The sequence below is a fragment of the Natator depressus genome, chromosome 15 (genome assembly GCF_965152275.1).
Source record: "Natator depressus isolate rNatDep1 chromosome 15, rNatDep2.hap1, whole genome shotgun sequence".
Classification (NCBI taxonomy): Eukaryota; Metazoa; Chordata; order Testudines; family Cheloniidae; genus Natator; species Natator depressus.
The window spans coordinates 20,653,620-20,670,389 of record NC_134248.1 but is presented as its reverse complement, the minus strand read 5'-3'; the positions used below and the strand labels follow the sequence as shown (position 1 = coordinate 20,670,389).

At 40.2% G+C, this 16,770-nt stretch overlaps 1 protein-coding gene across 1 annotated transcript in view; it reads left to right on the top strand.

Annotated features, from left to right (window-relative positions):
- Positions 1–16,770, top strand: part of ADGRD1 (adhesion G protein-coupled receptor D1) — a 250,026-nt gene that overhangs the window by 45,823 nt on the left and 187,433 nt on the right. Inside the window, exon 14 of the mRNA XM_074972786.1 lies at positions 4,449–4,590. Coding sequence (XP_074828887.1) covers positions 4,449–4,590 — 142 coding nt within the window. The remainder of the gene's footprint in view (positions 1–4,448; positions 4,591–16,770) is intronic.

The window sequence follows — 16,770 nt, the reverse complement described above, 5'->3', positions numbered from 1 at the left end:
GTGTGTTTCCTGATGGGGGAAAAAAACTATTTTTTTGGTGACTTGTCTGTCTCTCTGCCTTCTAAACCTCTTCCACTACATACTTGGATTTATAATGAAGATTCATATATTTAATCCTTGAAGTAATGCCTTATATGGAACTTAAATTTATGTTTCTTTTCTGCTGTCTCACAAAAAGGTGACGTTTGTTTGTATTTAAATAATGCAGCAGTATATAACCTTTCTCTCTCCCCGAAAAGTGCTATGAATTTTAGTCCCATAAACCTGTAAACTAATTTTTGCAATAATAAATCAGACAATACATAAAAAGCCTTTTTGTTTTATATACTGTGCCAATGAAATCATTAGCAGATAAGTTAAAATAAACTCGGAGCAATATACCTCTCAGAAAGCCAGTTTCCCAGGGAATTTTGCAAGGCAGTGCTGGTCAATCATTACATTTGCCTTTTAGGCTGGTCATTTTTTCAATCTCTGCTGATTAGGGCAGTGATTCTCAGTCTTTTCCATGCCAGGACCCCCTGCTACAGCAGAAGAAAGTTTCAGGACTCCAACTTCAATCTATTTCAGGGACTTCTTCCTCTCTAGCCATGTGCAAGGGAGGAGAGATTGCAACCTGCTGAAAGCACTTGAACACCCCTAAATTAGGACCACTTATGATCGTGTTGAAGCAATGTTAAAAAGTTCACAGAAGAATTGTGGGATTTCCTACTCGGTTTAATTTTATAAAAAAATACCATGCACCCTTCTCCCTGCAAAATTAATAAATAAATAAAGGTAATTCGCTGGAGTGAGTGAAAGAATTATATCAGCGGCATGCAATATTTCTTACTGATATGAAGAAATAGAGGCAATAATTTATGAGGGTTTAGCTTTTCAAGACATATGTTCGCTATGATTTATTAAGGGAAATAGACCATAATTTTAACCGCCCACAGAGAGAGAGAATTAATGTGGTCGTGACTCACAGGTTAAAGATTAGCAAAGATAAAGACAGTGTGTAAATACCTTCAGCCTAAAATCACTGAGTTCCGAGGCATTTTCATGGCTGTCTCTACTACAGTCTTGGGCTCTGATCCTGCACAGGGATCTGTCTGCACAACAGGTCCAATTTTGCCATTTTTAAGAATATTGAGTAGTTCTGTATTTCCATGTCTCAACTCCCACAGAGAGAGAACATGACAATACAGGGAGGGACCCATTCTTACTCCCATTGAAGTATATAGAAGATTTGCCACTGATTTCAGCGGGAGAAGGATCAGCCCCGAACATATAATTTTTAAGGAACGCATGGTTTAAAAGTGGTCTCTAGGGTTCTAATATTAACCTGGGCTACCTGAATTATTTGCAGTGTATCTAGTATTACGGAATCATGTCTCTGGAGCTCTAGATGGCTTGCCTTTCCAGAGGCCTGTTTTGAAACTTAATAATTCAAGGAATGCTGGCTTGGCAGTTTTCCTTTGTGGAATAAAGCACCGGATATCTGAGGAATGCTTGAAAAATAATAAGTGTGCAATTCCTTCTCCCTTGGTTTACTTTGGTGCGCTTTACTATTGCATCTTTCTGGCTTAAGTCTCACCAAAATAATCTTTTCTAATGATGTTTTCCACAGAGGAGTAGTTTTAAAGACACCCTTTAAGGATTCTTTAGTCTTGGACAACTTGGGCACTTATAATTTACAGTCTGCCTGGTTGGTTCTTCGTGACAGAATTTCATTATCCTTGTGGCACATGTTGAATTTTCTTTGCGCTTTGTTGCCAGATGACTGTTCTATTTTCAGACCGTCTAACCAGAGCTCTCTGAAAGAGTCACTCTGGTCCTTTAAGAAGGGAGTCAAAGCCTAAAGAAGCTTTGAGCTCCACTTTGCTCTCAGTCCTACACTGGTGCAAATCTGGAGTCACTCCATGGAAGTCAGACAGGTTACAGGCCCTGCATCCTGTAACATACATTAGTGTTGGACAGTGGTTCTGGGGAATGTGGTGTTGTGGAGAGAAATGCCGGATTCTTATTTGTGTTTTAGTTTTTTTCACATGTATTCAGATTCATTAGAGTACTGCTCTGGGCCTTGTATTGCAACATTACAAAATACTAAACTGAGTTAAACGATGGGATGTAATTTCAGATGAACTAAAGCCCTGGGTGTGAATACCTTTGAACATTGGGCAATTCAGCACACAAAGTCCTGGATCCAAATATCCCCAGACTTTGGGGAAGCAAGCTCAAAATTCAGGTACACATCTGGATCCAAACTTCACATTGTGAGCCCTTCTCTGACTATAACTCTACATACTCTGGGGGCAAATTCTGCCCTCGGCTGCATGGATAAAACTCCTACTGAGTGCAATGGGAGCAGAAATAATCCCTAATGATGCTAATATCATTTAAAGGTTATAGAACAGAGTTAGAACATATATCCTACAAATCTAGTTGAGTTTGTCTCAGTCAACCCAGCTGTGCAATTTGATGACATCAGTTAATGTCTGAAATGAACTCTTCTTAGTCCGTATGAGGAAAAACACCAAGAAACCACTGTGATATGTGGTATAGGTTTTTAAAGAAGTGCGTTTTTCTGATGGAAGTGAGATTGTGATGTGGAGAGTGAGTGATATGGTTATTGTGAGCAGCCAAACAGGCTAATGTGTTTTGCTTGGTAACCCAAGCTAATGAATAGTGAGTTCACCATGCATTTGCATTTGCCATTGTAGCTTGCACTCATCTGTCTGCATGATCTAATGCTAAGGAGAGAATGATGGAAGATGCTCTGCTAATGTAAACAGTGCTTGTTCTTGATCAATGGGACACTCTTTCAAATTTATGTCAGAATTCTACTCTGATCGAATGGATCTCAGCTCTTCCTAAATGTACAGAGACCCAGATTTAAGATCCACCAAGAGCAGAATTTTGCCCAGCATTTTAACTGAACATTTAAAAAAAATGTTTTTGTTTTATGTATGGTCAAATTCACCAGGGCTAGAAAAATGACTTGGCTAGCCAGCTTCCTAATCAGATGTTCAGTTAACTTCCATCAGCATTCTGGTTTGAATTATAATATCCTTAAGAAGAAAAACGTATTCTGGACAAGGATTTTTTCATAGCAAAATGATTTTTAAAAATGCCCCGAGAAATTATTTATTTATATACTTACTTACACATGTATATATGCATGCACTTACATAGGAATAGAGCATCTGCTCATGTAAGTATATCAAATTTTCTCTGCAGCAGAAAGGTATCCTTCCCTTCAGTTACTCAGATTCATCATCATGCATTTGTGAGAGTCCATCCCGTAGTATAATTGTCTCTAATAATCCAAAACACTTTTAAAAAGGCTTATAAAGAACAGTAAAAGAGATGAGCTAAGCTAAGTAGAAACGGAACAAAGGAATACCTATGGTAATATCTAGCTACTAGAGCTGTTCCTGATCCTATGAGATCTTTATGGGCTGATCCTAGTGCCCATGCAAAACTTAAATGGGACTGGAGGTGCCATGGTCTGTTTACATGGACCTAATTCCAGGACCGGGATCTTGATTTTGATGAAAGGGGACTGAAATTATTGTGATTTTGGTATCTCATGTGTATATATTTGCTTATGATGTACAGGAAATATATTTACAAAACAGCAAATTATTAATGGTACAGTTTAATCTTTTAAACAGTTTCATGCAGATACATGCATGGTCACAGTTTTGACTCTGCATTATCTATCTAAAGCTATATAATGAGGAAGGTTAATAGCTTCAGTGCATTGATTTAAGGTTAATTCTATTGTACATTTGTAGCTTACCATGAGCTGATTATATAATATAATACAATACAGCACAGAGAGAGACCTGTGGAGGAGGTAAGTAAGTTAAATGCTGAGCTGTACAAGTCAAAAAGAAATAAACTTTACTTAAATGTGTTCTGCTCTTTTGTTACACGCAGTCAGATTGTCAGCTGTTGTAAATTGGCATAGTTTTATTGACTTCCATGGAGCTGTGCTGATTTACATCAGCTGAGGGTATGGATCATCATTTTAAACTAAAAAACAGATTTAATTCTTTGTTACACTGAATTTGTAACTGTTTCAGAGGCAAGAGGCCACACTGATCTGTAGTGTAACTCCATTGATTTAACTTGAGTTAAACTCGGGATGAATTTGACCCAGCAGGTTTGCATTTTCAGCTCTTACTTTTCTTTAACAGGCAGAGACAGCATTTAATACACAGCTCACCAGACAGGGCTCCACCTCTGCAGCTCAGCTAGGGTCCTTCAATTTGGACCTTCAGCCTATCCATGGAATTTGGCCCTAGCACAAGGCCTAACTCAGTGAATTCAGAGCAGTAGGTGCATATTGAAAGAGTAACTTTCTTCTGACCAAACTTAGATCAGCCCATAACAGTATGAACTGCAAACGCTAAAATGCTGTTTTACCCACTTTCTGGTATTTTTTGCTCTTCCTCTCCAAGGATTGCTGAGGCTGCTGCTTATAAAGGCTACAAGATCTCTGCAATGAGCTATGTTATTTCCCTGAAGGTGGAGCCACCGCCAACCTTGTCTCATAATCTGTCAGGATCTCCTCTTATTACCATTCAGCTCACCCATAAATTGGTAAGTGAAAATGAAATTTCCAGTTTATACTCTTACCATGACTGGTTGTTCCAATCTTTTTGCATCTGTGGAGGTTTCTCTGCATTGATGTTGTTGTTATGGCTATGTTAGTGATGACTCAGCTGATATCTATGATTGCAAAATATTGCATTTTCCCCAACTGCCATATTTCAGGGACTGTATCTGTTTGTATAGTGCCACAAAAGACTTACTAGTGACCCATTGATAAGAAGGTTAGGTAACACGTATTGATTTTGATCCTTTTGGATATATGCTGTTTATGTATGTATGTATGTAATTTACCATATGATATGAATCACTGCATATTCCCTGAGAAAGGGGTATCATTGTTTGTTAATGATCCACTGGGTTCTTTCTTTCTTTCACAGTGGCAATGTAGAGCAGTGTGTTCTGAAGGCAGAGGAGTTAGTGTGAAAAATGCAGTGAGCACTGACCTACTCAAGAAAGCATTGAATAATATTGTTATTAGAGAGAGGTGAGAAATGGAAAAACGTGAAAATTTCCATTTCCCCACATTTTTCATTGAGGCTTCATTTAAATGGACATTTCCAGCCCATTTATGATGATCCATAAATGTAAGTTTCCCCTCCCCCAGTTGCTCTGTTGTAGGTGCATGAGGCTAGAGAGAAAAAGTCTAAGAGCATAGATCTGAAGAGTTATTTTGTTGTTGTGTGTTTCTGAACAGGATGTTCTGAATGATGTCTCTAGTGGCCTCTGAGAGACAGGCACTTCGGGGGTGAGGGCTCTGGCTGTTGGATTTAAAGAAATATGTCTTGCTTCATTCATTCAGATACCTCCTGATACTTTAATATGACGATTCACAAACTGCCCATGAAATTGCCCTGTACTTTTTCTGTATTCCATTTGTCAGTCGTGGGGGAGGATCAAGATGCTGGTGCATGGATAGAATTGTTTGCTTTATCATTTGTTTCCTTCTCTGGTTTGACAGTTAACTCATTTAACCCAGAATATAGAGCGTATGACTATCTAATCCAATATCTAATCTAATACACCGTTGTTTGCATGATAGTGAACTGTCAAGTCACTGATTATTTCAGGCAGAAGAAGCAAGCATACGCATAAGATAGCCTTTGCGTACACACGTATATATTGGCAAGTAGCACTGAGGTGATAGGAGATACAAAAAATATGCATGTGCTTAATGAGGTTTTGGTAAAGTATCTGCAGTTTTCCTGAGCGTGGCACTGACCTCTATTTTAATGCTTGTCTCCTATTCGCTGTACAGCTTTTTATTACAAGGATAGTTAAACACCTTAGCGCTGTGAGTCAGCTTCTGTAGCACAAAATTCATTGCTGGCAATTTGGATGCTGGGAACTGCTGGAATGAAAGGATTACTGTTTGTACTTTGTGTGCAACACTGTGTTTGGGAATCTTTGTCACACATGGGAATGAAATCTGAGGATTTTTAGTGTCTTGTCTGTTTGGCAAATTATAGCAGTGTGTTCAACTGTTTTAACCTACAGGCCTAAACTCAGGCATGTGTCCATTTTGGAAGTTAGAGGACAGATGGGGTTTCTTTTTATTGATGAAGATGCCTCATCTGCCGTTTTCGATGAAATAAGGAAGAAAGTTCCAGATCCAAAGGGTGATATAGTTCAGAGTTAAATACTCTGAGAATTTTCATGCCTCGATATCATGTCTGGGAGTTTCTCAAAGACTTTCATTGCTAGACCTTAGTACCGAGAGTGATGCATGAAGAATGAGGAGGTTTCTAAAATTCTTCAGGAGAGCTGGGAGAAATTCTTCAGCCAAAACTTTTTTTCAGTTGAGAAATGCAGATTCAGATCAACTGAAGCATTTTGTGAATATGGCTTGTATTCACCACATTGTTTTGATTTAAAAAAATACAAAAACAAACTGAAAAAATCAGAACATTTAATTTTGAAAAATTTGAAATGCAGTGTTTTTGATTTTTTTTTCAATTCACAGCACTTTTTTTAGGTTTCAGTTTTATCCTGATTTTATTTTAAAAAAGGTACCCCAAAACAAAATCAAGCATTTCAAATTACTAAGCCATCATTTGTAAGCACCTAGATGTTAACAGGGTTCTAAGTAATAGCCAGCATGGATTTGTCAAAAACAAATCATGCCAAACCAACCTAATTTTCTCCTTTGACAGACTTAATGGCCTAGTGGATAGCAAGAAACAAGTAGATGTGATCTATTTTGGTTTCAGTAAGCCTTTTGGTACAGTCCCACGTGACGCTCTCATAAGCAAACTACAGAAATGTGGTCTGAATAAAATTACTATAAGGTGGGTACACAATTGGTTGAAAAAACATACTCAAAGAGTAGTTATCAACGGTTTTCTGTCATACTGGGAGGGTATCTAGAGGAGTCCTGCAGGGGTCAGTCCTGGTTCCACTATTATTCAATATTTTCACTGGAGTGGAGAGTATAGTTATAAAATTAGTGGATGACACCAACCTTGGAGAGGTTGCAGGCACATTGGAGAACAGAATTAGAATTCAAAACAACCTTGACAAATTGGAGAACTGGTCTGAAATCAACAAGATGAAATTCAGTAAAGATAAGTGCAAAGTACTACACATCAGAAGGAAAAAAAATCAAATGGCCAACTACAAAATGGGGAATACCTGGCTAGCTGGTAGTACTGCTGAAAAGGATCTGAGGGTTATGAGTCAACAGTGTAATGCAGTTGCAAAAACGGCTAATATCATTCTGGGATGTATTAACAGGAGTGTTGTATGTAAGACATGGGAGGTGATTTATCCTGCTCTACATGGCACTGGTGAGGCCTCAGCTGGAGTATTGTATCCAGTTCTGGGCACCACACTTGAGGAACAATGTGAACAAATTGGAGAGAGTCCAGAGGAGAGCAACAAAAATGATAAAAGGTTTAGAAAACCTGACTTATGAGGAAAGGTTAAAAAAAACTGGGCATGTTTAATCTTAAGAAGACTCTCAGTGGAGGACCTGATAAGTCGTCAGATATGTTGAATATGTTATAAAGAGGACAAGGATCAATTGTTCTCCATGTCCACTGACGGTAGGACAAACAGTAATGGGCTTAATTGGTAGCAAGAGAGATATAGGTTTAGATATTAGGAAATACTTTGTAACTATATGGGTAGTTAGTCTCTGGAATAGACTTCCAAAGGAGGTTGTGGAATCCCCATCATTGGTGGTTTTTAAAAACCAGTTGGACAAACACCCGATAGGGATGGTCTAGGTTTACTTGGTCCTGCCTCTGCACAGGGGGGCTGGACTTTGACCTTTTGAGGTCCCTTCCAGCCCTGCATTTCTATGATTGGACCCCAAACTATTTTTTCCCAAGTTCAGTGAAAACATTGAAGCAAAAATTCAGTTTTCTGTGAACACAAAATGGATTTTTTCAGGGTTTTTTTTTTTTTTTTGGGGGGGGGGGTTCAGCCACCCAACCAAAAATCAGTTTCTCACACAGGTCTAATTGTAGGTTTCATGGGGTACCCCTGCAGGCAACTAGGCTGATCTCTCACTTGTCTCTTTTTGACAAGCTTATGAACAGAGAGATTTTCAATGCATTACAGCAGGGAGAGATAAATCTGCTCCTTTGGATTGTTTGGGATTGACTCTTAATAATACCATATCAAATTTACACAGTTTGCAAACAAAATGTTGCTGGTTAGTTTTATCTGCCAGCACGGCAAATTTAACCAGGGATCAGAATGCTATTGAGTGACCTCTGGATGGCTTCTAGCTGTGAATGACAGATGGGTATTCTCCTGAAGCATTAGCTCTGAAAATGACTGTGGGGGAATATCAGTGTAAAATGTCAGATCCCAAAACAGTCATTTTCCCTCCACCCCTCATGACTTCTTTAGATTTGAGGCAAGTATGAAAATGTTTACATATTTGTTGTAAACTGACCCATTCCCAATCCCAGACAATCCAACAGAGAATATTTGTCTGACCCTACTGTAATGCTTTTACCTTATTCAATCCATATGTTCTAAGTTCTGCAAAATGCCTTTATACCATCATTTTCAAAATCTATCTGTTCATATGGTTGTTGAAAAAAGAGAGAGAGATCAGTCCAGTTGCCTCCATGGGTTTCAGTCTTGCCTTCCAAAGAGAATTCCTTATTATAGATTCAATGAAACCCAAAAGGAGGCTGGGTTGGAAAGAATATAATAGTTTGGTTTGGGTGGGGTTCAGACTTGAAGTTCTGAGTAAATTTGAACATTGGGCACAGCCCAAATTGAGAAGAGAGATTATGCTTGTCATTCCTCATTACCCCAACATCATACGTGATGTTCCTGAGCTCCAAAAACTGTAAAACAACAAAACCAGTTTCAAATACTCGCCCTCGGCATGACCCTATCACTGCATATTCTAAAGTATAGCAACTGCTCTCATGCCTCTTGGTTTCTTTTAGTGATAGAAGAGAACTACAGCAAAATTAATACTCCTATATCTAAATTAGAACTGTCATGTCTAATATGAATTAAGGTTGTCACCTATTAAGATTTGGATCTGAGTACTTTGTTCTACTGGGGAAGGTGTGTATCTTGGATCTAAATGCAGGCAAGAAAAAAGGAGAAGGGAGAAATAAGAAAAGAGGGGAAGAAGAAGAGGTTTGAGGTGGAGGGAAGGGATATTGCCTATTTTTTCACCATTTTGGACCCTATGTGTAAATTGACATCACTGCTAGATTTGGCTTTTAACCTTTCCTGGAAATTTGGCCCTTAGCTCAGACTTCCCTGGAAGTTTTACTCTCCATCATGGCAATTAAAAACAAAACACTGTCAACATTCCAGTTACACACAGATGTCCTCCACATTTGTCCGCCTGGTGAGAAAAGGACCTGGTCAGGAAGGTTTCTTCACTTGAGATTTTCTGGTATTTATCTTCACATGGTAAAAACTGTGGGAATTTCTCAAGAATGAGCAAAGAGAAAGCAGGGTGAACAGGTGACTCCTCTCTCTCCTCAAAAACTCTGGATCAAAATTTCTTACTTCCTAGCAGGGGTGCTGGCACTAGGGATGCTGGGGGTGTGGCAGCACCCCCTGGCTTGAAGTGGTTTCCATCATATACAGGGTTTACAGTTTTGCTCAATGGCTTTCAACGCCCCCACTATAAAAATTGTTCCAATGCCGCTCCCTCTTAGCTGGCTAATATGAGAGGAAACATCTAGTGCCAAGTGAATCAGGTGAATAAAATCCACCTGCTTTTCTAAAGTTACTTGAAGTTTTTCAGAAATTTCTAGCTGGAGAAAAATTTCCTCACTGGACAGTAAATCATGACCTTTCTCTCCCACTCTAGTGTTCTGCTCCTGCTGATGGGTGTCCTGTAGTACCTCTTGTTTATGTTGCCTTCCCCCCACCATGTTCTGATGTCCCTCTCATTGCAATGAACAATGCTGACAACACAGTCCCAAAACAAAGACTAGGTTAATGCTGCATCCCACTCTCTAGCTTTTAGTTTTCCGAGCAGGCAACCATTCTCACTGGCTCTAGAACACTATACTATAATTAACAAAGCAGTGACACACAACCACTGGTTCTGTCCTTGAACCTCCAGGAAAGTTTTAGTTAGGATGGTTTTTGAGCTTCTTTGGCGGTTGATATAACAGCAGCTCAAAACTAGCTAATCAGGTTCCTGAGAGCTTAGTTATATGAACCTCTTGCAACTAAAATGATGTTTAACTCTGCTAGCTATGGCAATGAAGTTTTGTGCAAAACCATTTTGATCCTGTGAAGCTTGTGGTGAAATGGAAAGAAAACTTTTTCCTGTCTTTGGACATGCACAGTTTTTCTTTCTCTTGTGGATGAGTTTCATTGTTTTGTTTTGTTTATTACAATAGTTGTGACTGGTGATCACATGGTAGGTCGTCCAGGGTCAAAGTAACCATGGGAAAACCTTACAAATCCAGGTGCAATATGCAGATCTTAACTATATGCACTGTTTTTGTCTTGGATTTCCCCTTCACAATATTAAACTCAGCTGAACCTGAGACTCAGGGTTAAATGATATGAACTACAATTGATTAAAAACCCATTGTGAACCAAACCTGGCAAGATTCACATAACCCTACTCAATGCCGCACTCCCATAGCTTCCCTAAAAACTCATCCAAACTTGGAGGAAATGTGTGGACACGTGAAACTTTGCTACTTCTATAATTCAAAGCGTGCTGCTGCTTCCAGTGTGATAAATGCATAATTTATTCACTCAGTGTGTGAATAAGTTTAAGGCCAACTTTCTAAGTTTTAGAGGCAGAAGGGGCACTTTAGAAAAAAACCTTGGGTACAAGCTTCAAAAGGAGTCCCAGAATAGTTTAAATCTTTTGTGGGCAAAGCATTGTAGTTTTGCAGGACAAGAGAGAAGATATTTTTGTAACTTAATAGCTGGGATTTCCAGCTGGATTTTAAAGATTGCTTAGGGCATATGGATGGCCAGTTCCTATTCATTTCTAATGGAAGATGGGTTTCAAACCCCTTAGGCAACTTTGAGCCTCTTGGCCTCCTTACTTTACGTATAGTGCAGAAATCAGGATCTATTGTTAACCTCTTCTCATTGGTCCACAACTGAGTTTTCTTTATTTGACAGTGAAACTTTTTGCTTTCCTGGGGAAGGGAAGTGTGGCATCCCTAGAGTTTGGTTGCATGCAAAATAAAATACATTCATATTGAAACTTTGTCCTATTCTTTCAGTCTCAGGATGATTCAATATCGAAACAGCTAATTCTTAGGGGAAGTATTAACTGCTTTGAACTTTTATCAGTGATGTCTGAAATCCAACTGGAAAAAGTGATCTATAGATTCAACTGTCAATAGTCTGTTTTTAAAAAAGTTTACCTTCAGCGGGGTAGCCGTGTTAGTCCGGATCTGTAAAAGTGGCAAAGAGTCCTGTGGCACCTTATAGACTAGTCTAGCTGCCAGCTGGTGCTCTGAGGAGCAGAAAGCAGTCCCCAGCCATGCTGTCAGGGAAGTGCTCCGACCCACTCCCCAGCTGCTCCTCACCCCCCTGTGTGGGTGAGATCACAACTGCAACCGTGGCTCAGATGCTGGGTGGCTTGAGGCTGGTCCTGGTAGCAACACAAGGGCTGCCAGGACTTCGGGCCACAAGTGCAGTGATCCACCAGGCTCCATGCCGGTGCCCAGCCCGCACCTGCTGCTCCGTATCTGGCCCCCATAGACTCTGGTACCCAGGCATCCGCTGGCCCTGCTCCAGCTGTTAGAACACCACCATATCTGGGCTGTAGAGGTGTTGCCACTGTGTGGATGTGGAGCTCATCTGGAAAGGTGAGGGGGTTTCTGGGGGTCGGGGGGGGGGATGTAGAGTGCAGGGGGGCATGGCAAGGCGTGTGAGCTGGGCTGAGAGTCTGGAGGGCAGGGGGTGGCCGTTGTGGGAGTCAGGTGTGATCAGTAAATTGAAAATTGTTATTGACGTTGACATTTTCCCCACAGAAAACATGAATTTCGGTGAAAACTACATTTTCTAATGGGAAGATTTTTCAATAGAAAAATTTCAACCAGCTCTAATTAAAACATTTTAGGTTCAGTGTACATATGCAACTTCCTTTTTTGCTTTTATTTTGGATAAGAGGACTTGCTTATATTCAATTTGAGACTATGATCATTTCTATTTAAAATACATAATAAAATCAGACTAGATATGAAATGTTTGCAGGCAAATTCAGTCAAGCTGCAAAATGAGATCTAGGCAATGGAGATATGTACTGGTTGTCTGCTCTGCCATTTGCTATGGTCTTCTATTTTTCTGCTGTTCATAGAATCCTAGAATATCAGGGTTGGAAGGGACCTCAGGAGGTCATCTAGTCTAACACCCTGCTCAAAGCAGGACCAAAATTGGGGATTGGTCCTGCTTTGAGCAGGGGGTTGGACTAGATGACCTCCTGAGGTCCCTTCCAACCCTGATATTCTAGGATTCTATGATTCAATCCCCAATTTTTGCCCCAGATCCCTAAATGGCCCCCTCAAGGATTGAACTCACAACCCTAGGGGTAGCAAGCCAATGCTCAAACCACTGAACTATCCCTCCCCCGACTGTGACTGCATGTTTCCCCTTTACTACTGATAGCACTAAGAAACTATTTGGGGGAGTGATTTTGAGGAGTGAGGAAAATGTGCACCCCAAATCAACAGTGAGAAATCTGGCTTCTGAGTGGGTGATGAAGAGTCTGATTATGGGCACAATCCTACAAGCCACTCAGTGGCCTCCATTCCCACTGAAATCAGTGGGAGTTGAGGGAACTCAGCACCACTTATTTTTGTCCTTACAAGTGTATCCAATGTAAGTGCACAGGTCAGAACTGATTGGCCAGTCTCCCCTTCCCAGTTTGATCATTGACTCCCTTTTGATGTGAACTCACCAGAAAGCTATGGACCGCTGAGCAATGGATAGCTTTGAACTGACCCAAATACCTCCGCATATCTTTTGATATAGAATCAAAATCCTAGGAGTAATCTTTGGAAACAAAGAAATAGAGCAGCTAGAATTATAGTGACTGCGTACCCTCAGGGAGAGATCCATGGCAAAGAATTGTGGATAAAAGATGCAAGAGACTCTGCTGGACTGAACTAGCTGATATACACTTTTAACTCAATGAAAAGAGCACTTGCCTGAAGAGAGCATGGCCCTGGGAATAGCATCTCTGCTGACTTTTCTGTGGAAACTAATTAGCAGGCATGCCTGTTTTTGAGGGATGGATGAATGGATTGTGCTCTCTAACGATGCATATGTAAAGACAATGGGACAAATTCTGTTCTCATTTACACTAGTGTAACATCAGTGGAATTACTCTGAATTTACCCAAGTGTAACTGAAATCAGAATGGTTGTAGTGTGTCTCTTCAAGCTTTCAGGCTGTACCAACCCACGGCTAGCTTCCACTGATCTTACACTCATGTTACATAGTGCTTTGATCCAGGAGTGGTCCCATTGACTTCAATAGGGCTATTTATGGAATTAAGGTATAATCCAATATGGGCAAGAATATCAGAAGCTGGCTGCAAATAACTAAGGTGAAGGTCATTGCGGTTTTTTTTTAAGTATGCATCATGTTTGAAAGGATAAAACCCAAGGCATTTATGTAACTCTGTGAGTCATCATAATGGGTAGAGCAAGGATATTAAAAACTGGGTTTGAAAAATATCGCATTCATTAACATACGACTTTCTTGTAATGCTGAAAAACAAATTTGAAGTGGCTGCCAATGACATTGTTATAGCTGCATGTTGGTTTTACAGAATGTTCCCCATGTAACAGAAAGAAAGAAAAGTGGAGTAGAAAAACAAGGAGAAAAAGGTAGTATGACAAACAATTGTTCTCACTGAAGGTTCAACTGTGGGGCTGGATTCTTTATTCCATTTACTCTGATTTGGATCCGTACTAATTCCATTTAAGTCTGTGGGGTCACAGCCCTGTAAAAGTTGGCTAAGAGAAAGGAGAATCAGGCCCACTGTATTTATTTTAGTGATACCAGAAAGGTTACTGAAGGGCTTTTATCCTTGCTTTCCAGTGGGTATAGGAAAAATGCCAGACGCTGATCTATAGAAAAAGAGTAAGGAGGGAAATAAAATGCACCTATTTTAGGGTACAGTTATAGTAGTTAATAGTCCTTGCAATAAGTAGAGCCTTTTGAACGAAGGCCAAATGGAACGATTAATATACAAAAAGCAGACAATACTTAAAGCTTCCAAGTTTATTTGAAAATTTCACCCACATTTCTGAGTGTGTGTTTTGGAAGTGGGTGTCTGTTTCCTTTTCTGTTTGAACGCAAGCATTTTTACATGAGAGGATGGAGGCCAATGCCAAGCCATTTTGCAGCAACTAGATAGGAGCACTGGAAGATGCTTAACTATAATGTACTCGTTCCCTCCTGTAGAGGGACTCGGCAAAATCCTGCTTCTACATTGAAGAGCTGTATGGGATACAGGGGCAGGGGAGTTGAATGGCGGGCAGGAGGTTGAATTTGGGTGGGGTGGGGGATCAGATGGTTGGCAGAGGGCATGCACAAAGAAGGGACCAGAGCCATCTTGATGGTGCAGTACAGGATGGCTCAGAAAGGTTAAAGGAAAATGTGCTGCAGAGCATACCTTACTGCAATAGGCCCAAAATCTGGAGCGTGTGCCTATGGTGGGGGGACCTAGACACATGTGCAACCTGACAGACCATGCACTTTTTGGCCAGGGGGAATCAGTGGGTGCATTAGCTGAACCCTTTTCCTTTTGCTCAAAGGAGCTGTATGGGTGTGTCTTGCTTTGCTGTTGTGGAGGTAAGTTGGGGAGGGGAGGCTCCCTGTTCCTGCTCATCCCTCAACACTTCTGTGCAACACAAAGAGGAAGAATGGTCCAGTATTCAGTGTGTGCAAACCTAGGAATTGGGAGACCTTGGGTCAATTCCCTGCTCTGGAACTGGCTTCCCATGTGACCTTGGGCAAGTCACTTACTCTCTCGCTAATGCCCCAGTTCACCATCTGTAAAATAGTGATAATAGGACTGCCCTATCTCACAGGAGTGTTGTGAGAATAAATATATTAAAGATACCCAGATATTACGGTAAACAGAGGCCAGACTAGTATCATAAATCGATAGATGGAGTAGGATTTAGTCCATTGCATTAAGGCAGACACCATTGACGTGTATTATATTTCCTGCATACAGACTATAAGATACGTTATTAGCTAGACAGGATTTGCTTTGCATAATGTTCATGGACTGACAGCTGGACTCTTGAGGGAGGGTTATCAATTTTCAACCAGCTTGATTATCCAGTGAAACCTTTTTTGATTGAATGTAGCTTTTTAATTGAACAGAAATTTTCATTAAGAATTGTCCATTTTCATCCAAAAAATGGAAAAAAAAATTCTTGGCCAACTCTTGTTACCAGCATCAGGATCTGTAAGGGCGAGATGTATACAATGATTGTACTTACAGTAGTAGTATTCCAAATTGTTTAAATTGTCAGTGTTCTAATATCAAAGACTGTTTCTTGTGTGCTGAACGCTTCCCTGAAACCAGTGTTCTATTATAACTTTTTTTTCATGCTTTTTACTTTTTCTCTCATGGAAGTATTTGAATTAGCAGGCTCAGGCATGTGTCAACTGTTTGGGATGAAATAATGTCCAAACCTTTTCCCAGAACTCAAATTGAACTTTCTCTGAACTCAAAAATGTGAGTAAAAAATACATTTCCCCCCCACCACACACAATCTGTCCTCTCATTCTCACTCATTTTGGGGCATCTCTTCTTTTCTGAGTCCCATTCAGGACTGGGAGCTGGCAAACCAGAGTTCTGTGCATGGCACAGCCATTGCCTCATTGTACAACCTTGGGCAAGTCACTTCACTGTTCTGTGCCTCAGTTTTCCTATCTGTGAAATTGAGATAATGATACTTATCCACTTTCATAAGATGATTTAATAGCTGTTTGTGAAAAACATTTCTTATAAGAGACAGGCCTGTGACGCAGGGCTTGGGGCTATTTAAATCTGTAGGGTTTTGCTCAGCCCTGTCTCTGTTTCTTACAGTACTGTGTCATCTAAACACTACATGTAAGGGGTTCTCTTTTAGTGATCTTCCTTTCACTCCCACTGCTTCAAACAAGATTCATGGGGGAATAGACACTGGAAATAAATGTTTTGCTAATCTTGGCTTGCATCACCAGACACTCTCATGCCGTTCTGTTGCAGTTCTATTATTTAGCTCCTTCACTGCTGGTGAGCTTTTGAGTCCCTTTTTAAAAAATTTAATTTATTCTACTGAATCAGGTTTTTTTTCATTGCACAGAACCTGCCAGTCAAAATACACCCACACAAGAAGGTTGTTGAGTTTTCTCCACATATACAGAATTTTTTTCCCTTTTGCAGTGCAAATCTTCATCATCTGACAAACTATCAAGCAGGGGCTGTTGTGCCAGAAAACAATGTTGATCGATTCCATCAGCTCTGGCAGCTAGTACAGTCTGTAAATGTAGAATATTGAATGCAAAACTGGATTTCCCTCTAAACTTTTCAACAGCATAATAATATAACTGTCTGATGAGTCCTGCTCTGGGCAGGGGGTTGGACTAGATGGCCTCCAGAGGTCCCTTCCAACTCTGTTATTCTATGATTCTATGAGTCAAGACGCTGGTGGAATTGAGGTTATATTTCCGAAGAGGTTGTTGCTTAAG